This window comes from Gracilinanus agilis, chromosome 2 (genome assembly GCF_016433145.1).
Source record: "Gracilinanus agilis isolate LMUSP501 chromosome 2, AgileGrace, whole genome shotgun sequence".
Taxonomy (NCBI): Eukaryota; Metazoa; Chordata; class Mammalia; order Didelphimorphia; family Didelphidae; genus Gracilinanus; species Gracilinanus agilis.
The window spans coordinates 334,071,069-334,099,030 of record NC_058131.1 but is presented as its reverse complement, the minus strand read 5'-3'; the positions used below and the strand labels follow the sequence as shown (position 1 = coordinate 334,099,030).

Sequence of the window (27,962 nt, the reverse complement as noted above, 5' to 3'; positions counted from 1 at the left end):
CACAAATCCCAGGATGGAGAACAAAGATGATTGGAAGAAAAACAAGGGATCTCAGACATGATCAGCCAGAGTGGTGTCCTGTCCTGCTCCAGGGCTAAAAGGGAAGCACTTCTTCTTGGGGGATGTTAAGGATGACATCCATGTCTGGAGTACACCTAGTAGAAAACCAAGGGAGGAAGGAATGAGAGGTTACAATGAAGGGACCTTACAAGTTCAGTGGTTATCTCTAGAACAAAGCTACCACAGAGGCCTCAGGAATATGGGCAGTTGGGGACACTTGGGTGAGGAGCCTTTTCAGTCCTTCCTTCAAAGGAGGTTGGTACCGGGGATATAGTGGAGAAACAGAGGACATGCCTCTTCCCCAAAGGCTCTAGGAACTGTCCTGTGAGAGAAAAATCCCCCTATTCCCTTATATGAAAATTATATCTTAATGTTATCATTAGTCTTGAGATAATCATAATTGCAATTCTAAGATAGTTAACATAATTGTAATGATTTTAAAAGTCTTTTTCTTAATATTTTAGTAAAGTTTTCAAACTGCTTTAGCATAGGCCTTAGAGTCAGCCTCACCCTTCTGAGTTGATGGATCAGGCACCCTAACTTGTGATCCATTAAAAGACAGTATGCCTGACCTTTAGTTCAGAACATGGTACCACTCATCACCATCCACTCTTAGCCCAGGCATCACTGCTTCTCCCCTTTCCATCAAGTAATTCTTTAGTCATGGTCAAAAATTTCTTTTACCAAATAAGGGCTGATTCCCAGTTGACCTAAGCAATGATTGTTGCTTCTGGGTATCTCTATTCTTTGAGGGGTATGACTATCTTGTACTATTTTTGTACTGGTATAAAAGTTGTCAAATTCTTTGGGGTATAAAAGAAGGTCTCTCACAGTGCTTGGGGTCCTTTGATCATGACCAGGGGTCTAGCTTTGTTGTGGGACCAGCTCCCCTACAATAAACCTACCTTTCTTTATGACTTGGATATTTAGTTAATCATTTATGTATCTGTGGTTAGAAAAAATTATGCAACAATTGGCAACTCTGGTGAGACTGGCAATGTGCCATTTGGAGGGCCTACCTACAGGAAGGTGTTCTTTTCTGAGCACCCACCTTTGGGGGCTTTTTGTTCCCAATCCCTTCTGTGGGGGGAGGATTTAATGAGTATAGACACTTCACCAGTCCAAACCACAAGACCACATCCAAGCTGGTGGGTATATTTCAAATCACAGATTGAAATGTACTCATATCTCTTTTCCTTTAATCCTACTAACCTCAAAATTTCAAAATAATCATAAATTTTAAATATGCCATAGTTTCTGACTTAGGTTTTAAAACCTAACTTAGTGGAAATTGCAGTAAGTTAAACTTTTGCTTTTTTCCTTTTCCAAGCTGTATGTGAAATTTATGCTTAGAATTGTGAACAATTTAATATTGAAATTTGTCTAGGATTACAAATTACTTGTTGAAACTGGTTTTTCTATTTTGAATCTAAGGCCACTCTCACTTTTGGGCAACTAGCACTAAGCAGATAATTTGGATTTGGTTTTTGGTTTGGGGGGGGGTTTTAACTGGTACCTGGGAGAAAGGTTTTGGGGTCAGGTGGGTCACAAAGTTGAGAACAAAAGCTGGAGTGGTTGCCCACCTTGTCTCTTCTTTCAAGAAGTTTATCCAGATTACTGATAACCTCTCCTTCTTACTCACAAAAGCAGAGCTGCCTCATCTCTGGTGAAATATCACTGAATTTCTCCTATTGAAGCCAACTTTGCATAATGAGCTCTAGTTATCCCCCTGCTGCTCACTAAGTTGGATTTCTTCCTTTTGAAGCCAACTTTGAGTAACAAGCTCTAAGGGTATCTCTGTCCTGCTCATTAAGTTTTGGGTTCAGAGTGCATGCTTAGGTATCCCCCATTGAACAGGTTTTTGGGGCAATAAAAGGAGCCTAGTCTGCCCAAATTGGTTAATGTTCCTCTTCTCCAGGACTGCAGCTCTGACAGGGAGATGTCCCTTAAAATGGGCTCTAGGCTTACGAGGAGAGAAATTCCAGTGGACTCTTCTCTAGACAGATTCTTGACAGCTTGGGATAATGGAGATCTGCCAATAGGCAAAAGAAAAAACAGAGATAAATCTATTGAATACTGTTTTAATTTGTGTAAAGCAATTTCTGGCCTAAATTTGGAACTTTTAATTCTTATGCTATAGACACATTGGAATCCTTTTTAGAAAAATAGGGAAAATGGGGAAAATATTTGATTTGTTGGGGGAAAAATTACCTACTATGATTTTAAAAGAAAGCAACCAGAGGGGGCAGCTGGGTAGCTCAGTGGATTGACAGTCAGGCCTAGAGACAGGACGTCCTAGATTCAAATCTGGCCTCAGCTGTGTGACCCTGGGCAAGTCACTTGACCCCCATTGCCCACCCTTACCACAGTTCCACCTAGGAGTCAATACACAGAAGTTAAGGGTTTAAAAAAAGAAAAAAAGGAAAGAAAGCAACCAGAGAAAGAATAATAATTGCCCCTTTTGTTCTCCCTGAGCTGAAGGAGAATTAGAATAAGGGAAAGCGTGAGGAGAAGGTATCTATCCCTGCTTTCCCTTTCCAGGAAACTTAACCAACAACAAAGAAGTACCCCTACAGGACTCTAATATTATAGGAGATAGGAGAAACATTAGAGGCAACTTAATTGGAGGAATGAAGTTTTTCTCAGATAAACCAGACCCAGAGGTCATTATGGTGTGCAAGGCAATCCCAGTCACTATAAAATAGGCAGGGGTAGCTCCCGGGATCACTTAAGTACTTTCCGGTATAACATTATTAGATGTTATTGCTTATTAATATGATTCAAAAGGTGTATATATGGTGGTCTTCTTCTAATATATATTTTATTTGAGTCTTTACATTTGAATTTTATAATTGCTTGCTATACAAATTGATTTTATAAACTGGAAAACTGTAATATTGTTTAGTTATTCTTGACAACTTAACAAGAGGAGGGAAACTCTCCTTATTTCTAAAAGCTAACTAGGAATGTCTGAGATCCTAATAAATTAAAGGAGGTACATAAATTAAAAGAAAGTAGAAATTATAAGTTGAAATTTGTTTGCACATGATATGTAGATAAACTGGAATACAATTGGGGAATAAAAACTAGAGGATCTAAGCAAGTAGAAGGTAAGAGAAGTGTAGAATGAGAATTCAAAATTAGTTTGAAAGTGCTTTCCTTTTAAGCAAGTGAGATGAGGAAGAGACAGATCACAAAGTTTGAAAGATAGAGTGCCAATAAGAAACTTGAATATAGAAGAAAATTTACAAGTATGTTTGATCTGGTTATTGCACTTGGGACTATCGGTATTTTGGTTTAAGTCTATGACACAAATATATATTCCTAAAAGGAGGGATATTATTAATAATAATAATCATATCATTTGAAAATTGGTTTTGAGGGATAACATAGTTTGAAATAGTTTTATAGTTATAGTTTTGAAAAGCAAAATCAGAAATAAAATTTTTGAAACAAAATTACAAATAAAATTGATAGAAATAAAGCTAGCTTTGGTATATGATAATATAGAAATGCTATAAAATTTGTTTACAGAAAAACTTCATAGAAAATATAGGAGAAACAAATAGAAATTATTTTGGTACTAAAAGAAATACTATTTTGGCCTATATTTGAAAACTTGTCTAGAAACTCATTTTTAATGTAAGAAATAGAAAAGATCTGAGATTCTAATCAAACCTAGCAAATCCATTCTTCCTCCAACTTTTAGAAAAAGTAAAACATCTTGCTCCATATGGATTTTTCTGATAATTATGTTTAGTTAGTATGGTTTCTCCTTTAGTATAGTTTGGTATGTTTTTAGGGAATTTTCCATTGCTGCACTGACTGGGATAGAACTATTCTAAATCCCTATAATAGATTGGTACCTATAGTACCTATAGATCCAAGAGAATTCTGTTGTGAATTATAGACTATTGTATTATTGTAAGATTAAAATTAACATCCAATAACTCCAAGTATTATATTTTATAAGATGTATTAATAATGACTTGAAGTTGAGGAAATAGAAAAAAGCTGAGTAAAAAGAACTTTTCTTGGCTGAGATAACAGGAAAAGAGAAGAGAGGGTGGAGTTACAGAAACTTTTATCTACAAAACTTAAGGATATAACTGTGGGGACAAAAGAAGAATTCTGGGAAATGGAGTCCTATGGACAAAATTCTAATTACACACTATCAATAAGGAATCAGGAACATATTGTGAACTCAATGTTTTATAGATATTGAAACTGGAAAAACTGATAGTAAAGGAAATCATGAAAATGAATATATCTATCAGGACATGAAATCTAGAACAGATCCAATGAAATCAATTCCTAATCCTCCTGCACTTGAGAAAGCCTCTGTTACCTAGATCTTGTCTGTCATTTTGAGCTACAGAACATCCAAATGTGCACATTTCCTAGATACTGTCATGGACTATATTATAGACATACATTCCATATTAAAATAGATTGTTCAGTCTTTGGACAGTATTCATTGGTGGTATTCAATCTTGCCCTGTCATGCTTTAATTTAGTGGCTAAAATCTACCAGCTCATAATGTTACAGAGTCATCACTTTAGTCATAAGAATAAGAAACACATAGAATGAGAGGACACTTTCTAGTCACTTTATGAGGTTACATACAAAGCTCACAGAAATGAGTGGTGGTCCCTGTGAGCTCAGGAGAATCTATTCCTACATAGTAGCCATCATTCATTTCTACCATTACTTGGGTTTTAGTTTTGAAGTTCCTCCTGAAAGCAGTCTGACTCCCTTAAGGGTGTGCTATTACACATATCTCAGGAAAAAGGAAATAATTTTGCTTTTGCAACTGTCAATTACAACAACACAAACAATAATCATGTGGATGGAATTTCAACTCTCGGACAATTTTTTATCTCGGTTGGTCAAGCTTTTTCCTCTCTTCCTTCACATTGGGATGGCACCTGTGAAGCAGCCTTTCTAACCCTTACTCTAACCATGCAAAATCATACAGAAGCTTTGGTAAGAGTCAGCTTTTCAAGACATTTAGTTACACGAGGACATAGAAACAAGAGATCTATTTAGGAACGTTCTAATCCAATAGCAGCACATGGAAGTAGCTCTGTGTGTGAATTTTTAGGTATTGGTTCCAAAACTCAGAATTACACCAGTGATAGATTCTATAAGGAAATCATTCTTTTAATTTGAGGGATTGGCTCATAATATAACAGCTACTATCATACACATCTAGTGCTCTGTAACAAGCTTCAGGGTGAATTTCTGTTCATATGGGTATGTACTGAGCCTGTGCTATAATTAATCATGGTCACATATATATCTCAATTGTTATCATCAATGATACTGGAGAATTATAAAAATTATTAAATGATACTTTGCAAATAGCACAACATATTCATATAAATGAGGATATTACAACTAGGTGGGACCCATCCCTATGGACAGCCACGTGGTTTAATAGTGGTGGCTTATAGTAATTCATTCTTAAATAGGTCCTAATCATTTTTTTAAAAATTCTTATGATTATAACCTGTTGTATTACTCTATCTAAATGTTAGTTTGCTTCTAGGCATATGTTATAGATTGTTCTTCAGGCATGACATCTTTCCGTAACTACCTGTATTGTTTAATACTAGATCCACAACAGGGGAGGATGAGCAGAGTTTATGGCTCTGTTCGAACATGGAGCCCCAGAGAATGCAAAGCCTCTGCAGGAAGTGAACTGGGACTCAGTGCAGGAGTTATCTGCCTCCCATTATTGTTGTTTAATATTACTCTGCCTGTAAGATACTTGGTCCTTTTTAGGAAGCTAAGGTCGTGCATGGAACACCTCAGCTGGCAACGTGGCACCCGGCAAACAAGTCTTTCATCTCCAGTCCTTGGCATGGACTTTTCTGAGCTAGCTTGTATCTACACTACATGTGTCTAACCTCAAGCGTCCTTCAACCTGTTTTGTTCCTGGACTGTAATATCAGTAACTTTCATTTTCTGGAACATTTACTAGTCCCTACTGTACTTTCTGTTATTGTACTTAGGGTGATTTGATGATGTATCTTTTCTTAAGTTGTACCCATTCACAACATCATTCTGTTCACTGCTCCCAATTTGTGTTGCTCTTAGATTGTGATGATCCAGCAGAAAACTGTCTGCTGGCAGTTTTCTTTGGATCAGAGGAGGGATAATGTGAGAGAAAAAGTCCCCCTACCCCCTTTTATGAAAATTAGATTTTAATGTTATCAGTAGTCTTGAAATAATCATGTGTAATTCTAAGATAGCGTAAGTCATTAATTTAGCAGGCTTTTGTGAAAATTGTAAGTATTATGGTTTTGGATTAAGGGAATAACTGCTTTTGCACAGGCCTTAGTGACAGCCCCACCCTTCAATGTTGCTGTAGCAGGCATCCTAACTTGTGATCCATCACAGGTCAGGATGCCTGACCTTTAGTTCTTAGCCCAGGCATCACTGCTTCTCCCCTTTCCAGCAAGTGATTCCTAAGTCAGTCAAAAGATTTCTTTTACCAAATAAGGGGTGCTTCCTAGCTGACTTAACCAATGAATATTGCTTCTGGGTGTCTATTCTTTGAGGGGTATGACTATTTTGTACTATTTTTATATTGGTATAAAAGTTGTCTAATTCTTTGGGGTATAAAGGAAGGTCTCTCACAGTGCTTGGGGTCCTCTGGTCATGACCAGGGGTCTGGCTTTGTTGTGGGACCAGCTCCCCTAAAATAGACCTATCTTCCTTTATGGCTTGGATATTTTGCTTATCATTTGCATACCTGTGGTAAGAAAAAATTACACAACAGTCCTAAAAACAAAACGAAACCTAGTACCAAATTACTCCTCATATGAAGCAATGACTTAAAATCTAAATCTAAATCTTCAGAAAAGTAGTTTGCTAGGTTTCAAGGTTCCCCCAAGGAACAGGGACAATGTTTAGGCATGTTGCCCATAAAGCTTTGTGGAGGTTGGTACTGTAAATGGGATAATTATCAAGTTCTTGAGACCCCATTGAATGGTTTTTGAATTGCCTTCAATCTAATCCTGCCCCTCTCCTGTCCTTTTGCCTCTATTATGCTCTCTCCTATGTTTGCTCTGAATTACTTCTATCTTCAGCTCTATCTGATGAAATCTTTCCCATCTTCTAAGCCCCTGCTGAGATGTCCCTTCATCTAAAAACAATCAATTCTCTTTCTCTCCTTCCCTTTAGGTTTCTTATTCTCTTCCAACTTGAGGTCGCCTGAACACTTGGTGGAAGAGCTAAGAAGAAATTTCAAGACTCTGAATTTCCTTTCTAGTGATCTTGCTCCTAAAACCACTGTATCCCTCAGGATGGTGAAGGAATCCCTTTGGAGAAGGCAGGGCTCCAGAGGGAGCTTATTCCAGGCTACTTTTTAGATCACATACTTGGATTTCCGAAGCAAGATATCATCAAAGATCGCCTCCCGAGGGTGCTTTCTCCGCTTCTCAAGAGCCTTCACCTCAGCCTTCAGCTTAGGAAGTTGCTCCTTCATATAGTCAATGTGCTAAAGGGGAAGAGAAATGGAAGGAAAGTAAGAGTAAAGGAGGAGGAGTAAAGTAATTTTCTCTTTTTCAGAGGTGAGACCCATGTCTCTCAGGAAAAGTAAAATAAGTCAAAAGAAGAACAAAGAAATATTTAAAATTGCAATGAGCTGTCATCATGAGTCTGTATCAGAGTGAGCTCCCTTAGGACAGAAAGGCAGAAGAATTGCAAGATAGTCTTGGAGGGTAATAGGCATGATGGGTGATTGGGGAGGGGAGGTACTAAGGATGAATGGTGAAGCTTTAATGATGAATTTCCAATTTCCTCCCCAAACAAGTGTTTGTTGTAATTCAGAGGTGATCAGAGTGATGAAGAATGCCTCGAGCTAGTCATTCCCTATCATGAGAGAACCAGGGTAGGATTGTTTCCTGGACTCCTAAATATTGCCCCAAATCCCCTGTTAAGAGAATTCCTCCATTTGGACTGTGTTTCCAGGAAACCTAGGTTTCAACCTTAGGCAAATCAGAGTGTGAGTTGTTTGGCATGTGGCCCATTCCCCTGCTAATCCCTGTTTTCTCCCAGATCTCACCTACCGCTCTGAATTGAACCATTTGCCTCAAAAGTTGCTGGTTACTTAGGGTCCTCTTCATAAGAGCAGCTTGATAGGGACGGATGATTTTCTGTGGGAGGTAGGAGAGATCAGCGGGATGCCACAAGCAGAGGCACTGCTCTGATACAAGGAGGGAGGGAGGGAAAGGGAGACCTTGGTGCCTCACAGTCCCACTGCTGCCAATGGGTAGGTCTTCAGAAGATCCACAGGACCCTACTACTCACCTTGGCCATGACATATAAAACCTGCTCTGAATTCACCATCAGCTTTTTCGACAACATCTGAAGCACATCCTTGCCCAGCTCCTCCAGTTCCTCCAGGTCTTCCTACCAGCCAAGAGAAGGAAGTCACATCCTGGTCCCAGGATCACATCTCAGGTCCTGGGAGGAGGTGCCTGGAACAGAGAGGCAAGAGATCTCTCTTACCTGATTATTATCTTTCACAGCCTGGATCTGGCGCATAAGTTCTTCAATCTGCACAGACTTAATTGGGTACTCTTGGTCCATGTAGGTGCTCAGGAAATTCAGCTCCTCTTTGGTCTTCTGAATTCTAGTTTTCACTTTTGTTATCTGCTGTTGCAATCCTGTTAAAAGTTGTGAGGAGGAAGAGAGGAAAAGGGGAGGTTTCTGTCACCAAAAATTACACTCCTTAGTCATAAGCACCCTCCTTCCTAAAGCTATTTTATGACCTGTCCAAGATCTCACAGCAAATGCATGGCAGAATGGACTAGAATCTGATTCCTTAGCTAGGGATGTTCCCTCTATATGATGCTGACTCCATTGCAGAGACAGATAGGCTCTGTGGCTCAAGGTCTCACCACCTCTCCTTTCCTGGGGAGGGTAGTCCACAGGAGTCTGGATATAACTTATGGGCCAGATCTACTCTTCTGCTCCAGAATGGTCTGATTGTTTATTTCAACAAACATTTATGAATCTCTTACTGTGTACCAGGCACTATCCTAGGCACTGAGGATGCAAAAAAAAAAAAAAATGAAATAGTCTTTGCCCTCAAGAAGCTCACTTTCGAACAGAATATAACTCTTATTTCATTGGTCTCCCTACAGTGTGAAGCTGCTTTGTGGTAAAGAAAAGGCCTTCAACACTGGTGATCTTCCTCTTTCTCCCATCCCTCTTCCCCTACCTTTCTGAATTAACCTAAGTAAAAAAAAATCCTGTCTTATTCTGTTGGGAGGATACTTCTGGAACTTCCATCCATGAGAAGGCTAGAGTTACCTACATCAACTTTTCTGCTATCTCTCCTATTGCTTCTCCTCCTATACAATGTTTAGTTAACATATCTATCCAGCACCTACTGCATACAGAGTTATGTCCCCAGGTAGTATTATACTCTGCTTTTATTAGGAAGAAGAACTATCAGTTTTATTTACCATATGGTTTTAGTAGGTTTGGATTGTTTTCTTTTAAACTATGAAACATAGATTGTACTAAGCAACTCTCCTGGGAAAGAAAACATGCCAACAACTTAAACACAGAAAACAGGTTAATACAGAGAGACAAGAGATGAAGCAGAAAGGCCAAAGAAAAGGAATCTACCTAATGGTTCTGGTGTCTGCTGGTTTGCAGTCCCATCAAGGAGTTGAGAACCTGCTCTTTGAAATTTGGTGAAAAGGTTCCTAGGGAGTACTGGGTAGAAATAGGTATCACATCAGTCTAGATCAGTGATGGGCAAACTTTTTAAAGAGGGAGCCAAAGGAAAGGAAATGCTCAACTGTCAGTCTGTTTCTAAGGCAACTCTTTTGAAGTTTCATTGTATTATGTCCTACTCATTGTATTCGTCAGATTAGGAATAATGTCATGCAGACAGACAGAACATTTCAGGGGGCCACATCTGGCTCGCAGGTTGTAGTTTGCCCATCACTGGCTTAGAACAAAAATTCGCTGGTAAAAACAAATCCTTAAAAAGGGAAGTACAAAACATCAAGCAAGAAAATGACTCCCTAAAAATTAGAACTGGGCAAATGTAAACTAATGGTTCCATAAAACACCAGGAAACAATAAAACACATTCAAAACCAAAAAAAAAAAAAAAGAAGAAAATATGAAACATCTACAGGAAAAACAAGTGGCATAGAAAATAGATCTAGGAAAGTTACCTAAAAATCATTGCACTGCCTGCAAACCATGATCAAAAAATGAGCCTGGACTACAAGTAACCAGAAAACCCCCCAACAAGTCAAACATCATGGAGCCACAGTCAGGATTATAAAGGCCCTAGCAGCTTCTATATTAAAGGATCTAGGACTACAACTAAGAATTACCTATCCAGAGAAACTGAGCATAATACTCTTGGAGAAAAAATAGATATTTAATGGAATTTCCAAGCATCCTGGGGGAAAAAAAACAAGTTGAAAAGAAAAATGAAGACACTCAAGAGAAGCATAAAAATGTAAACAGAAAAGAGAAAACTCAAGGGACTCAGCAGGGTTAAATGAATTACATTCCTACTTGGGAAAGTGATAACTAGGATGCTTAAGATTTGAGACACCAGGTACTTAAAGTATTTAAGTTATTTAAGGGATTGAATGGAATTAAACTGATAACCTTACTATATAGGAAGATAACTAAAATACTTCAGATATCTATAGGATATTTGAAGTACCTAAGGTATTTAAAGGATTTAGGATAGTTAAGGTACTCAAAGAAATCAATGGAGTCAAACTGATAACATTACTACATGGGAAACTTAAGATATCTGTGATCCTTGAGATATTTAAAATACCCAGTGTATTTAGGATACTTAAGGTACTGAAGATACTTAAGAATTTTATCACTATTATGGCAGTGAGTAGAAGCATACATAGAAAGAGAGAAGGAAGTAAGCTGTATATGATGAGATGGTAATAAAACAAAAATTTAAAAAAGATCCAGGGATAAGAAATAGGAACACATTGGGAAAAGAGAAAAAGAAGAGAAAGACAAGGGTAAATTATCTCAGATGAGGGAGCAAATAAGAGTTAATACAATGTAGGAGAAGACAAAAGGCTAAGAATATCAAGGAATTAATAAAAAATATTAAGGAATGTGACTTTACTACAGGGATCTCAAACTATATTATAAAGTGGCCACCATCAAAACAATATTGTATTGGCTAAGAAATACAGTAGTGGATTAATAGAATAGATTAGGCAGTCAATACACAGTAGTAAATGATTATAGTAACCTAGTGTTTGACAAACCCAAAGATCCAAGCTTTTGGAAGAAGAACATTATTTGACAAAAATTGCTGAGGAAATTAGAAAACAGTATGGTAGAAACTAGGTTAAGACCAAACACTTCACGCCATATACCAAAGTAAAATCAAAATGGATACATGACCTAGAAATAAAGGGTGATACCACAAACAAATTAGGGGAACACAAAATATTTTACCTTTCAGATCTATGAACAAAGGAAGAATTTATGACCACATAAGATGTAGGGAATGTTATAAGATGTAAAACAAATAACTTTGACAATATTAAATTTAAAATTTTTTTGAGCAAACAAAACTAATTCAATCAACATTTGAAGGGAAACAAAAAAACTTGGGAAAAAATTTATAGCAAGTGTCTCTGACAAAGGCTTCATTTCTCAAATATATAGAGAACCAAGTCAAATGTATAAGTATACAAGGCATTCCCCAATTGATAAATGATTAAAGGATATGAAAAGACAATTCTCAGCTGAAGAAATTAAATGCAAATTAAAATAATACTGAGGTGCCATTTCACACTTTTCAGACTTTTTAATATGACAAAAAAAAAGGAAAATAATAAATTTTGGAGGGGATGTGGGAAAATCAGAACACTAATACATTGTTGATAGGACTGTAAATTGATGCCACCACTCTGGGGCATAATAATGTCCAAAAGGTCATAAAATTGTGCATATTCTACTATAATACCACAACTACTTCTGTATCCCAAAGAAATCAAAGAATGGGGAAAAGGACCTACTTGGACAAAAACATTTATAGTAGCTTTTTTTGTGGTGGCAAAGAACTAGAAACTGAAGGGTTGCCCATCAATTGGAAAATAGCTAAACAAGTTGTGGTATATGATTGAATAGGAATACTGTTGTGCCCTTAGAAGTGACAAATAAGACAATCACAAAGAAACCTGATAAGACTTATATAAAGTGATGCAAAATGAAGTGGGCAGCACCAGGAAAATGCTATCCACAGTAACAGCAATAATGTACTATGATCAACTGTGAATGACTTAAATAATATCAGAAATGCAAGGATCCACGTCAACATCAAGAGACTCATGAAAAAAAGGCCATGCACTGCCATAGAAGGAACTGATGGAGTAAATGTAAATTGAACCATGTCATTCTGCATTTTATTTCCTTAATGAATTTTTTCTAGTATAAGTGATATGTCTTCTGTCTTCTTTCATAACATGATGAATATGGAAATATGTATTGTATGATACTACATGTATACCCTATATCACATTTTAACCTGTCATCTCAGGAAAGAGGTAGTGGGAGAGAGGAAAGAACATGGATCACAAAATGTCAAAAAATGATTATTAAAAATTATGTTGACATATAATCTGGAAAAAAGATAATTTTTAAAAAGGAGGCTTCCTCTATCCTAAAACCACATGAATCTGTGTCCACAGGAGACAACCCATATTGGGAAGGCCAACAGCATGGCCTTCCCACAGAGGCACTCACCGTTCAGTCTGATCGATGCCTGTGTTTCCCATTTCTGGAGTTCGCCCTTTATTCTTTCCATTTCCTTATGGCTTGCGAAGTCCAGGGTGCTAATGAGAGTCTGTGTGCACAGATATAGAGGCAGGTATGGGCGAGATGGCTCTGGGCAGCTGGCTGATTGGGCTTCACCCAACTGTTACCCCTCTTGGGGGCCAACACCTTTCCCTTCCCCAGTCCGTATGACCTTCCTCACCGTGAGTCTTCCAGATCACAACGTACTCTCCGGACAGCACTCCTGAGTGCAGCAAAAATTACTTTATGGCAGGCAGCATAGGGGTAAGGAAAAGGTCACTAAATGTGGAGTCAGAAGCCCTAGTTTTGAGTTCCTGTGGTTCTGCAGTTTACCCTAGTTGATCTGTGTGGCCATGGGTGAGTCATTTAATCACTCTATGTCCCAGTTTCTTCTCTGAAAACCGTAGCTCATATTTGTGCTACCTATCTCAAAGGAATGTTGTGAGAAAAGTGCTTATGCAAATATGGACTTTTATTATAATTATATTATTGTGATTAATTTTACAGAAACAAGGCCTACATTTCTGAAATGCTAAAGGTTTGCAAAGATTTTCCTCACAAAATCTTAGGTAGGATAACATATATATATATATGATAACATATATTTGTAGATATGCACATGCATATATGTATGACTTATATACATTCATATATACATATATAATTGTAAGGTTGGGGTTTGTGCAAGGGGGATGGGACAAAAAAAAGCCAGAGAAGGAGTTGGTGACAGTTACTGACAATTGAGAAGAGCAGAGAATTCTGGGAAATTCTCCAGAGGAAGAAGAAGAGGAGAGGTTTTCTGGCGGAAGGACTTGGGAAGAGGTAGGAGGAGGACAACCCAGCTTGGATCCAGTCCTGAGGGCTTCCTGAGGATCTTTCTTTGGAAACTGAAATCCTGATTCCCTGATCAAAGCCATTCCATCACTTCTCACCCATCAAGATTTCAACCACTGAGTCAGCTAATTTTGGACTCCATTTTGGGAGCCATCTCTTACTCTCCTTCACCTATTCCCAACCTTGCTGAGAGACCCTTTTTCAGTCAAACCTTACAATTATAGAAAAGGATAGAAACAGAAGGAGAAGGGGTGAGGGGAGAATCTTAGGAGTAGGAATCCCAAAGGTTTCCACCCAAATGACAGACCCCATAGAAATAGAGAAGAGGGCACCCCCAAATCCCTCTGCCCTTCACCCCTTTCCCCAATCCCTGAATTGTGATTAATAAAAGCCATTCATCAGTCAGATAGCGTTCCAGAATGCCTGAGAAACAATGAGGGAGAGGGGAACCACAGCTTGGTCTGGCTGCCTCCATCTTGAAGCCAGATCACCCACTGTGAAATTAATTGATTTGGGGGAAGTTTGTGTGAACCTGTTACGATTAAAAATAATAAAGACTGATATAATAATATAAATTAGTATTTTAATTAAAGCCATGCTGATAGGGATAAAGTCATTAGACCATGCGCCGGTAAGAATTCAAAACTGCCGCCTCCATTTTGTTACCTCTCGTCTCTTTCCACGCCTGCTAGCCAAAGAGGGCTCACTTTCGATTCTCCTCCCATTTAAACTGTCCTCTGCGTGGTGACGCAGGCATTCCCACGCCCAAAGAACCGGAACCAGAAACCCGTTGGACCACGGGAAATGTAGTTTGATAGTTCCCACGTGTCCATAGAAAATATATATATATATATACTTTTAAATGGCATTTCCCAAATTTCAATTAACAAACCCCATCCTTATTCAGAATCAGATTGGGGTACCACATACCTCATCTTATAGGGAAGCCTGGCCCCCAACTCCTGAGGGGTGGCACAACCATCCGGGTCACCCAGTTTCAGGGTGACACCCCCTTAAAGTCTTCCACTGTATATTCGGCATGAGGAGATAGCTAGAAAAGAGTCTCACCTCATAGACTTTCTCTATCTCCCCTCTATTAAACATTGGTTATTGGCTATCTTTAATTGTTACATAATTTATATGTAAGTTATAACATATATAAGTATATACACATATACTTGCATAATGTTATAAGTATATACATATATACTTATATAACTTATAATATATGTGTGTTGTAATATCTACAAGTATATAGATACACATGTATACTTATGTAACACATATAAGTATATATACACATATATATTTGCATAACTTATATGTAAGCTATAATACATATGTACATGTATACTTGTATAACATGTGTAATAACATATATAAGTATATACACATATACTTAACATAACATATATATTATAACATATATAAGTATACACACACACACATTTTTTTTTTTTTTGTGAAGGAAGCCTTTGCAAAAATAAATGCTATATCAATGTGAATTGTTGTTAGTATGGCTTGTTCAGCTGGGAGGAAATTCCCAATAGGCACCCAGGAGGGACAGAGGCGTAAGGTTAAGGGGAATGAGATCCTGCTCTTCTTCTTCCAGTGCTATCTCCGTCACTTGCTCCTGGACTGACCCTTGGTAATTCAGTCATGTGAGCTTTGGTTTCTTCACTGGTTAATACGTAAAATAATCTCTGTCCTGTCTACTGCAGGGCAGTTAGGTGGCCCAGGGGATAGAATATCAGGCCTCAAGTCAGAAAGATTCCTCTTCCTGAGTTCAAATCTGGCCTCAGACACTTACTACCTGTGTGACCCTGGCAAATCACTTAACCCTGTTTGCCTCAATTTCTTCATCTGTAAAATGAGCTGGAGAAAGAAAGAGCAGATTACTCCAGTATTTTTGCCCAAAAAAACCCAAATGGAGTCATGGAGAGTGGCACACAGCTGAAAAACGAGTGAACAACAACCATCTGTCTACTGTTCGGGCTATTTTGAGGGTCATATGTCATATAGTAGCTGCTATATACATGCTTATTCTTTTTCACTTCCCCTTTCTCCATATCTTGAACTGGATGTTCCACAGGGATCTTAAACCCAACATGTGGAAAACCAAACTCATTAACCTTTTCCCAACTTTTCTCTTACTGTGGATGGTGCCACCAAATCATCCCATTCACCAAGGCTAACAATCTCAGCATTATCCTAACTCACTCCTATTCACCTCAATGTCCAACCCAGTGTCAAATATTATAGTTTCAATCTTCATATTTATAGATCTCCTTCTCTCCATGTACAACCACAACCCTGGTTGAGGCCTTTATCACCCCTTACCTGAACTACTGAACTAGCCTTCCAACTGGACTCTTTGCCTCCAATCTCTGTCACCCTCCTCTTTCTGCTTGCTCACAAGCACCAGTGGCTCCCTCTTACCTTTAAAATCAAATCGCATGGGGGCAGCTGGGTAGCTCAGTGGATTGAGAGTCAGGCCTAGAGACGGGAGGTCCTAGGTTCAAAGCTGGCCTTCCTAGCTGTGTGACCCTGGGCAAGTCACTTGACCCCCATTGCCTACCCTTACCACTCTTCCACCTAGGAGACAATACATAGAAGTTAAGGGTTTAAAAATAAAAATAAATAAATAAATAAAATTTTAAAGAAATCAAATCGCAGCTCCTCTGACTGGCATTTAAACCCTTCCAAATGTGTCCCTTTCTTACCTTTCTAGCCTTCTTATCCCTTTTTCCTTCTGTACATTCTAAGATTCAGTAATCTGGTCATCATGCAGTTCCTTGAAAATAGCACTTCATCTCCTATATCTGCCCCTCTACAATGGCTGTGCCCTCTGCCTGGAATGCTTTGCCCCCTTCCCCACTGCCACTAAGTTTCCTTGACTTCTTTAAGGCAGCTCAAATTCTACTCACTTCAGAGGCCTTTCCTAATCCTCCCAGGTCCTACTGACTACCCCTCTCAGATTACCTTCCTTCTACTCTGTATATATCTATCTGTCAAGTTATACACATGTTGTTTCTTATATATATATAGAATATATATATATTCTAAATATAAATTCCTAAAAGAGAGAATTAAGTGATTATATAATAATCACTTAACCAATGCCTGATGACTTGAGGTAAACCAAGACACCAATATCCTCCCTATTTTTTCTATGAGGAAACTGAGGAGCATGAAGGTTTTGCCTTGCCTATTCTCACACAGACATAAGGGTTGGAGAGGATTCAAACTCAGGTTTCTCTTGACTCCTATCTAGTAACTTAGACAGTTACTCATTGCTTCAGCTATTAGAGAAGCAATACAGAAAGATTCTTCAAAGCAAATCATGATGATTTAATTATTTTACCCTTAGAATAACCTCAAAACAAGAAGAAGAGTTTCCATTTTACAGATTGGGAAAAAGTCCAGAAATACATCAGGTCATCAGCAATATCCCACAGCAACTTGTAGATGGGCAAAAGGTGGAACACCTTGGAAAGTAGTTCTAAAGAGCTAGAAGTTTCTCAGAGTCATTCATTCTTACCCCAAACAAATCCTGCTGCTGCAGAAGCTTCCGCACTTTCACTGTGGTGCTGGCTTCTATGTCCTGGATCTTTTTTGCCAGCTCCTGGTTGGTTTTTGTGAGGGAATCAACATGCTTTTTCAGCTCTTCTAGTGAGGCCCGTCTGAACTTAAGCATTGCCTGTGGGAGTCAGAAAAGAGAGGAAACAGAGTGAATTGAGATCCAGACAGTCACTGATGTTCTTGGGTTTGCTGACTGCCTCCTAAATAAAAAAAATTCTTCATCTGCAGTGCATAAACTGTTTTTAAAAATTATTTTAATAATTATATTTCAATAGAGCTGGTTTCCTTTGTTATTCTACATGTTTTATTTTATACATCAAAAAAACATTATTCAGATAAGAGGTCAGGGGTCTGTGACACCAAAAAAAGTTAAGAACCTCTACTAAAAACCATCCCTTAGGGCAGGTATTTTGTTCAAAGGATGCCAGGAAGTGACTGATGACTGGTAGTTACCTTGCCCTCTGGTGGCCATGGATGGACATTGTATTGTGATAGAGAAAAAGAGATCTGTCCTTGCTATGAACAGAAAAGCAAAAAATATGCCTTCACTCTCTGGATGGCAAAATTCCACAGGACAATAAGGGACTAGATTTGCCTAAAATTTTCCATCTGCTTCTTACCTCCTTTATGACAAGCTTACCTCTTGACTCCTCACCCCTGCCTTGCTCTTGGATGCATTTATAATTTATTCTTCCTTACATTCAATATCATTTACCTATAGTTTTCCCTGTCTCCCTAATGTGTTTTTCAGGCTGAATCTAGAAACTCAAGTCACTGCTGTTCTTCCAACTCCTCCCCATCCTAAAGAAGGGCCCATGGTACAAAATCCTTCCCCCAAGTCTCCCAGGGCCCTAATGCCCTTGGTAGATCCTTATTCCCTCTTGTCTAGTGACCAGCTATACATCTCACTACTAGATAGTTTCCCCTGCCTTGTCTAGACAAAAAAACACTTACTTTGAGTATTTGGATGTTGGTTTGAATGCACTCTGGCTCTGCTTCTTTCGCAGACATCTTCTGTGAGCTGTTCTTCCCTGAACTGCCAAAAGACCCTGGTACTATAGACTTTCTTTGGAAAACATCTAAGAGAAATGGATTAGTCAAAAATTGCTGAATCCTCCAAGATAGCCCTACATCATGCACTGGGCAAGAGATAAGTCACTTGTTGGCCTCCTAACTGGCTACTCACATCCTTACTTTGTGGTATGTGTTAGGCAAGAGATAGTTCCCTTCCTAAATTACCTAAAGAGCATCCTACAGGATGGAAGCAGAGGATTCATCATCAAAGCTAACATTAAGTAGAGTTTTAAGGTTTGCAAAATGCCTTACATGAGTTATCTCTTTTCATCCTCCCAACAATACATAGTTTTTCAGTTATTTTTCAGTCATGTTTGAATCTTTGTGATCCCATTGTGAAGACAGAATTAACTCTCCTTTTGTCTATTTTTAGTTAATCAAATCAAGAACTTAAAGTACCCCTACTTAGTAGCTAGCTAACCATTAGGTAAGAAAGCTCACAAGTCACTTACTAGTTCACACCCCCAAAGGTCACAAGCACCGCCAGCCTTGAGCAGTGCTAGGCAAATTGAAAGACTACAATTAGTTTTGGTGAAGAGGGGGAGAAACAGGAAATGATGTGGGGGGGAAAAGATATAAAAGAAGAGACCAACATGTTCTGGCCTCTTTGCTTTCTTGGTTTTGGAGAGGCTGATTCCTTGAATTCTGTGTTGGTGAGTAGACCTGAAGAGACACACTTTTCCTTGGAATCATTCTGCATTGGTGGAACTCTGGCTAAGGACTACCAGGAAATCCACCTGGAGATCAGGACTTGGGGAGTCCCCTACTGGGGCACTGAGCTGGAGCAGCACTTAGAGCTAGTAGGCTAGACCAGGCTTTATCTCCTTCCTACATTTCCCATTTTCACTATCTCTATCTCGTTGTAAATAAAAGCTGCTAATAGTCATTTTTTTAAATTTTTTTTTTAAATTTTAAACCTTTAACTTCTGTGTATTGACTTTTAGGTGGAAGAGTGGTAAGGGTAGGCAATGGGGGTCAAGTGACTTGCCCAGGGTCACACAGTTAGGAAGTGTCTGAGGCCAGATTTGAACCCAGGACCTCCCATCTCTAGGCCTGGCTCTCAATCCACTGAGCTACCCAGCTGCCCCCGCTAATTGTCATTTTGACTTAGGGACTAATATTTTATAAACAGCAACCACTTTTATAATTCTCATATTGAGTCAAAACCTAAATTTAATTGTTATACCATTTGGAGTTTTCTTAGCAAAGAAAATGGAGTGGTTTGCCATTTCCTTCTCTAGCTTGTTTTCTAGATAAGGAAAGAGAGGTAAATGAGATTAAATGATTTGCCCAGGGTCACACAGCTTGTTTAAGGTGAAATTTGAACTCAACTGCTCCTGATTCTAACTCCATTTCTCATCCACCATACCTCCCAGCAGCCTCATAGAACCTAAACAAGTACTAAACTGTATATACTATTGTTGGTGGCATGTTTTGGCAAAACATGGATTTCAGCATATGTGAAAGTGAGTATAAACAACACCTAACAAATAGCCAACTCTAGAGTGCTCAGGCTGCCCTGGTGAAAGAGTCGATTTATCCCTTTTATATTAGCTCTCCCTGCTCATCTTCCTCTAGTATATCACCCTGTCATGACGTATATCTAGTAGTCTCATCTCTGTCACATTTTGGAACCATTCGCTGGATGGAGCTCTGGTTACTCTTTCTCTCCAAAGGACATGAAGAATCATCCCTCTATTCCCAACCCAGTCTCACTCATTCTAGGAAAGAGAAAGGGGCTTTAGGGTCACTCAAAGGTACCTTACACCTCTGCCCACCTAATCCTGTACTCGTCTTCTTCTTTGATTTCTGCTTTTCTGAAGCAACATTGCCTTTAATCTCAGGCAGGCTGAACGTGGGCTTCCTTTTTGTCTGCTGCCACTGGTCATAATCCTAATTTCCAGGAGAAACAAAAAATAAAGTATCAATCATCCCATCAAAAAGTATCTCCATGAGACTTCCGGTTAAGATGGCAGCAGAGTAAGGAGCAGCTGCTTGATCTCTCCTAACCGATGCATACAAAACTCCTCAAGGGGACATAAAAACTAAACGATCAAAGGAACACCACAACGGGGTACAACATTGAAGGTAAGCAGAATCGGGGCATTTTCACACTATAAAGGGGTGAAACAGCTCTCACTAAAACGTGAGAGGAAGAAGCTACTCCACTCCCACACACACACCATGCACAGCGCCAAGGCCAACGCACAAGAGTGAAAGCAGGATTGGGGCAACCAGTAAACCACTAGCAGTCCCAGGACTTGTACCTGTGAGCTGCCAGACATGGGACCCCAGGAGGCTGGGGGGGGGGAGGGGGGAAGCATGGACTTTCCCCTGTGGCTATGACCAGGGCGTGAATCTCTAAAGCAGGGAATTTCCCCAGAGTCTTGTGTGGGTGAAAGCACTGCCCAGGGCATGAATGAAAAGCCCTAAAGCAGGGACTTTCCAGAGCCTATGTATGGGTAAAGGCAGGGCCCTGGGAGTGAATTGAGATCTCCAGGGCAGGATAGGACATCGAGTGAGGACCCGGTGCAGACGGGAGCCCGGCTATGGAAGTAGCCCCCCAAGACTGCTGAAGGAGCCTCGGGCAGAGGGACAGACCAGGGACTACTGGGAGGCCTGACCCCAGGACAAGAAGACTGGAGCCATCGGGAGCTTAGAGGGGGCAGGCAGACCCTGAGTGTGAAGACAAAGCTGAAAAGGGACAGGGCTAACAATGGCAAGACAGAAGAAAAAGATTAGTAAGAAAAATGCTGGAACACTTGACAACTTTTACACAGAGAAAATCCGGACCACAGAGGAGGACAAACAAATAACCAAACCTTCCCCCCCAAAAAATGAAAGCTGGTCACAAGATATTGAAGAGTTCAAACATGAAATGTTGAGGAAGATGGAAGAAATCTGGCAAGAAAATAACAGTTTAAAAGGCAGAATTTCGCAATTGGAAAGTGAGGCAAGTCAACTGAAGACCAGAAATGACCAGACTGAAAAGGAAAACCAAAAGATTATAGCAGAAAACCAAAAGATTATAGCTGAAAACCAGCCCTTAAAGGCTAGAATCGAACAATTAGAAACCAATGATCTCTCAAGACAACGAGAATAAATAAAACAAAGTCAAAAGACTGATAAAATAGAAGGAAACATGAAATATCTCAATGAAAAAGTGACAGACCAAGAAAACCGGTCTAGAAGAGACAATTTGAGAATTATTGGTCTTCCAGAAAAAGCAGAAATTAATAGAAACTTGGACTCCATACTTAAAGAAATTATTCATCAAAATTGCCCTGAAGTTCTACAAGAGGGCAATATAGACATTGAAAGGATCCATAGAACACCCTCTACACTCGATCCAGATAAGACAACATCCAGAAATATAATTGCCAAATTCAAAAGCTTTCAAGAAAAAGAAAAAATCTTACAAGAAGCCAGAAAGAGACAATTCAAATATCAAGGAGCACCAATAAGGATGACACAGGATCTGGCAGCCTCCACGCTAAAAGACCGCAAGGCTTGGAATACAATATTCAGAAAGGCAAGAGAGCTGGGCCTTCAGCCACGAATCAACTACCCAGCGAAACTGACTATATACTTCCAGGGGAAAGTATGGGCATTCAACAAAATTGAAGATTTCCAAGTTTTTGCACAAAAGAGACCAGGACTAAATGGAAAGTTTGATACCCAACCACAAAAACCAAGAGAAACATGAAAAGGTAAATAAGAAACAGAGGGAAAAGAAAGAAAGCTCATAATTTTTTTTTAATTGACTCTTTAAGAGCTTAAAAAAGATCTAATTATCTGTAATACTAGGTGGAGAAATGCTATGTATAATTCTCTGTAGTGAACTCTATTCACTATTATAATATTCACTATTATAGCAACCAGAAGAATAATTCATAGGGAGAGGACAGGATACTGAATGGTCTAAGATGACATGGGGGGTGGGAAAGAGGGGGGAACAGTAGGGGACACCAAGAAAAATCTGAGTAAATAAGAAAAATAGGATATTCTATTATACACAAAGAGGGCAGGGGAAGGGGAGGGGATAAATACTATCACAAGAAGGAAAGGAAGAGAGCATTAAGAGGTAATAATCAAACCTTACTCTCAGTGTAATCAACCGGGAGAGGGAAGAGTGACTTTATTATCCATCCAGATAAAAAACTTTATCTAACCCTACTGAGAAAGTCAGAAGGGATAAACCAAAGGGAGCAGGGGAGTGGGGAGGTCAAAAAAAGGGAGGGGAGAAGAAGGGGGAGGGAATTCATTAGGCCTTTAAAAAACAAAAAGAGGGGAATAACAAGGGAGGGGGAAGAAAGGGAAGTCAATCAAGGGAGGGGATATGGGATACCGGCTCAAAGTAAACCACTGGTTTAAAAAAAAGAAAATAGTGTAAGAAGAAGGGGTGGGTCTAAGGGAATATACAAAAATGTCAGTGAATGCACAACTGACAATTTTAATGCTGAATGTGAATGGGATGAACTCACTCATAAAACAGAAGCAAATAGCAGAGTGGATCAGAAACCAAAATCCTATCATATGTTGTCTACAAGAAACACATATGAGGCGGGTAGACACACACAAGTTTAAGGTTAAGGGCTTAAATAAAATCTTTTGGGCATCAAATGAGAAAAAGAAGGCAGGAGTGGCTATTATGATCTCTGACAAAGCCAAAGTAAAAATAGATATGATTAAAAAAGACAGGGAAGGTCATTACATGCTGATTAAAGGCAGTATAAACAATGAGGAAATAACACTGCTCAATATATATGCACCACGCGGTATAGCATCCAAATTCATAAAGGAGAAACTGGCAGAGCTCAAGAAGGAAATAGATAGTAAAACCATAATAGTGAGAGATCTAAATATTCCTCTTTCAAATCTAAATAAATCAAACCAAAAAATAAATAAGAAAGAGGTAAGAGAGGTGAATGAAGTCCTAGAAAAATTAGATTTAATTGATATGTGGAGAAAAATAAATAGGGACAAAAAGGAATACACCTTCTTTTCAGCTGCACATGGTACATTTACAAAGATTGACCATGTAATAGGGCATAGAATCATTGCAAACAAATGCAAAAGAGCAGATATAATAAATGTAACCTTCTCAGATCATAATGCAATAAAAATAATAATTAGTAAGGGCACCTGGACAGGCAAATCAAAAACCAATTGGAGGGGCAGCTGGGTAGCTCAGGGGAGTGAGAGTCAGGCCTAGAGACAGGAGGTCCTAGGTTCAAACCCGGTCTCAGCCACTTCCCAGCTGTGTGACCCTGGGCAAGTCACTTGACCCCCATTGCCCACCCTTACCACTCTTCCACCTATGAGACAATACACCGAAGTACAAGGGTTTTAAAAAAAAACAATTGGAAATTAAACAATATGATTCTCCAAAACCAATTTGTCAAAGAAGAAATCATAGAAACCATCAACAATTTCATTGAAGAGAATGACAATGATGAGACATCCTACCAAACTCTGTGGGATGCAGCCAAGGCAGTACTCGGGGGAAATTTATATCCTTGAGTGCATATATTAACAAATTAAGGAAGGCAGAGATCAGTGAATTGGGCATGCAACTCAAAAAATTAGAAAGCGAGCAAATTAAAAATCCCCAGATGAAAACTAAATTAGAAATACTAAAAACCAAGGGAGAAATTAGTAAAATCGAAAGTAAAAAAACTATTGAATTAATAAATAAGACTAGAAGTTGGTACTTTGAAAAAACAGATAAAATAGACAAAGTACTGGTCAATCTAATAAGAAAAAGGAAAGAAGAAAACCAAATTGACAGTATTAAAAATGAAAAGGGAGACCTCACATCTAATGAAGGGGAAATTAAGGCAATCATTAAGAACTATTTTGCCCAATTATATGGCTACAAATATAACAATTTAGGAGATATGGACTAATATTTACAAAAATATAAATTGCCTAGATTAACAGCAGAAGAAATAAATACCTAAATAATCCCATATCAGAAATAGAAATTGAACAAGCCATCAAAGAACTCCCTAAGAAAAAATCACCAGGACCTGATGGATTCACAAGTGAATTCTATCAGACATTCAAAGAGCAACTAATCCCAATACTATACAAGTTATCTGATATGATAAGAAAAGAGGGAGTCCTACCAAATTCTTTTTATGACACAAATATGGTACTGATCCCAAAGCCAGGTAGACCAAAAACAGAAAAAGAAAACTATAGACCAATCTCCCTAATGAACATAGATGCAAAAATCTTAAACAGAATATTAGCAAAGAGACTCCAGCAAGTAATTAAGAAGATCATCCACCATGATCAGGTGGGATTTATACCAGGAATGCAAGGATGGTTCAACATTAGGAAAACCATCCACATAATTGACCATATCAACAGTCTAACAAACAAAAATCACATGATTATATCAATAGATGCTGAAAAAGCCTTTGACAAAATACAGCATCCATCCCTATTGAAAACATTGGAAAGTATAGGAATAGAAGGACCCTTCCTAAAAATAATAAACAGTATATACCTAAAACCATCAACAAACATTATATGCAATGGGGATAAATTAGAAGGCTTCCCAATAAGATCAGGAGTGAAACAGGGATGCCCATTATCACCTCTATTATTCGACATAGTACTAGAAACACTAGCAATAGCAATTAGAGAAGAAAAAGAAATTGAAGGTATCAAAATAGGCAAGGAGGAGACTAAGCTATCACTCTTTGCAGATGATATGATGGTCTACTTAAAAAATCCTAGAGAATCAACTAAGAAGCTAGTAGAAATAATCAACAACTTTAGCAAAGTTGCAGGATACAAAATAAATGCACATAAATCATCAGCATTCCTATACATTTCCAACACACTGTACCAGCAGCAATGCAATGGACATTTTAGGCAATAATGAGCAGCACGTGGCATGGTAAATGGGGTGGGTTGTGATTTGGGGCAATACAACCTGCCTGGTCATTACCATTGGACCACTCCACAGCCGCCATCCCCACCCACCCCCAACTCACCTGGGGCTTGAATTGGGAATTCTTAATGGTGAGGAGATTGTTCTTTCTGAAAAGAGCAAGAGAATCCCATGAGACAATGAATTGTCCTTTGCATCAGACAATTCTCAAAAAAAAAAAAAAAAAAAAAAAATTGCTCTTTCCCAGACAGAATGGAATTTCAGGCTCACGGAGAGGATCCAGGATTCGAACCCTTGTTAAAGGGAGACTGAAGAACCTGCGCGCCATCTTGTGGCCGAGGAGAGAGAGAGAGAAATTGTGGGACAGAGGTGGGGAGTGAGGCGGTGCGCGTGCTCCTTTTCCTGTTCACCTCTCCCAGTCCTTTACCTAAAGCTCTAGTCCTGGTAATATAAATATGAATAAGAGGATGGAGCTGAAAATGAGGCGGGCCGGGAGCATGCGCTCTACACTTGGGTGGAACCGTGGTTGCCAAAGTGCACCCAAGGGTAGCTCAGGCTTTGGGGGCCGAGGTAAGAGAAACTGGTGCGAACCCTTCGCTTGCGTGCTCGCCCACGAGCACTTCTCCTCCCCGGGTTAGAATGCAGCAGGGGACCGGGAGGGAAGACGAAGGCAGGGGCAGCCCAGAGCTCTCGGGGCTGTGGAGGTGGAGGCGGCTTCTGCTCAGGCTTGCTAAGCAAGTGGAGGACCAGCAGAGTGCGGCTTTGCTCACTTTTCAGTAGGCTGCATGGCGCAGGCTCTTCTTTCCAAGCGTTGCCACGATTAGCTGGCGTTTCCAAGGAGACAGGACCAACGCTAAGGGGCGCAGAAAGGGACTTGCTGAGCCAAGGGCGCAACGCTCCCTCCGTACCCACCCCCAAGTGACACTCTCCAGGCTCCATACATATTCTGAGTGTTAACCCCTTACCCCATCCCAATAGCTCTGGAATTTTTGCTTCTAAAAAGGAAAGGGGAGGACCGAGGAAAAAGAAACAAATCATTGGATGGATCAGCCGGCATCTTTCAAATATTTATCAAGCACCTGCTTGGTGAAAGACCATGTCCTAGGTACTGGGGTTGGAAGGAGAAATCAAAAGTCCCTGCTGTCCAAGAGGATACAACACGTAAAGGGAGAGGGGGATAATCAGGAAAAGTGAAGTAAAGCTTTGAAAGAAGCTGAGGGATGGTAAAAAATGTAATCCACTGCAAAGACAAGGTAGAGAAATAGCAAATAAACCAGTTAGGCTGGAATGAGAGTGCAAAAAGGAAGGGGAACAATGTGAAATGAGGCTGGAAAGGTGGCCTGACTGTGAAGGGCTTTTAAAGTAAGAGAGCATTTCGTTTTTATTCTAGGAGCAGAAGGAAACCAGGGAATATTCTTATTTATTTATTTGATTTAGAATATTTTTCCATGGTTACATGATTCATATTCTTTCTTTCCCTCCCCTCGTCCCTCCTCCCTCGTAGCCAATAAACAATTCCACTGGGTTTTACTTGTATCACTTATCAAGACCTGTTTCCATATTATTAATATTTGCAATAGAGTCTAGATCCCCAATCATATTCCCATCGAATCATGTGATCAAGCAAATGTTTTTCTTCTATGTTTCTACTCCCTCAGTTCTTTCTCTGGATGTGGATAGTATTCTTTCTCATAAGTCCCTCAGAATTGTCCTGGATCATTGCACTGCTGCTAGTAGAGAAGTCCATTACATTTCATTTTGCCACAATGTATCTGTCTGTGTACAATGTTCTCCTGATTCCATTAATTTCACTCTGCATCAGTTCCTGGAGGTCATTCCAGTTCACATGGAATTCCTCCAGTTCATCATTCCTTTCAGCAAAATAGTATCCCATCACCAACAGATACCACAATTTGTTCAGCCATTCCCCAATCAAAGGGCATCCCCTCATTTTCCATTTTTTTGCCACCACAAAGAGCACAACTATGAATATTTTTGTACAAGTATTTTTCCCTATTATCTCTTTGGGGATACAAACTGTTATAAGGAAAAGTTGTTAAGGAGAAAGTATGTGAGTTGGCAGAGAGCAGAGGCAAGGACAGCAGAGTAAGAGATTCTGGAATTCTTCAGAGGAGAACTGAGCTGTTACTAAGAGACAGTTGGGCTTGGGTTGTGTCTTTCTCTCTAGGATTTTGACCTGAAGAGACTGGCTATTTCCCTGTGGCTGTTTTCTACCTTATCTTCCCATCCTACCTACTGCTCTGTTATTCTGCTTCCCTGCTGACTGGTTGATATCTGCTAAGTTCCTGGTGATTCTGAGACATCTGGCATCTGATTGTGAGACCAGGCCTAGATCCTTTTGGAACTTGGACCTTATTTGGGCCCTATTAGGCTTACACAAACCCATTCCTTAAAACCAGCAAAGTGGTGTTTAGTGTTAGTTTAACCAAGAACAGTTTTTAGACAGTGAGGAGAGGAGTGGAGTAAGAAATCACTCTGAAGAAATCTCTGTGAAGAGATATTTAGATCTGTGGGTTTAGGTAGTTGGCATTAGAGATTAAGATTATCCAAACTTCCCTTTTTACCTTCCCTTGTTTAATAAATCCATCATCCATCCCTGATATATAATGGTCTGTATTTGTTAACTCAGGACAGGCTTTACTTGGACTGAGTCTGT

General features: G+C 39.3%; 1 protein-coding gene across 1 annotated transcript; it reads right to left on the bottom strand.

Annotated features, from left to right (window-relative positions):
- Positions 1 to 31: 31 nt before the first annotated feature.
- C2H20orf96 (chromosome 2 C20orf96 homolog) lies at positions 32 to 26,072 on the bottom strand. The gene is made up of 11 exons (XM_044661535.1): positions 26,056 to 26,072; positions 25,389 to 25,434; positions 20,157 to 20,271; positions 18,259 to 18,383; positions 17,264 to 17,422; positions 12,838 to 12,937; positions 8,582 to 8,739; positions 8,381 to 8,482; positions 8,140 to 8,226; positions 7,450 to 7,568; positions 32 to 155 (listed from the first exon to the last, which is right to left on the bottom strand). The coding sequence occupies exons 1-11, from the start codon at positions 26,070 to 26,072 to the stop codon at positions 95 to 97; spliced, it is 1,089 nt and encodes a 362-aa protein (XP_044517470.1). The 3' UTR covers positions 32 to 94.
- Between the last annotated feature and the right edge of the window lie 1,890 nt (positions 26,073 to 27,962).

What these genes read in the sequence shown, in the direction of transcription:
- C2H20orf96 (XM_044661535.1), bottom strand. An exon ending in ATTCCCAATTCAAGCCCCAG is followed by an intron (nt 20,272 to 25,388) that starts GTGAGTTGGGGG and finishes CCTGGAAATTAG; the next exon opens with GATTATGACCAGTGGCAGCA. An exon ending in CCAACATCCAAATACTCAAA is followed by an intron (nt 17,423 to 18,258) that starts GTAAGTGTTTTT and finishes TGACTCCCACAG; the next exon opens with GCAATGCTTAAGTTCAGACG.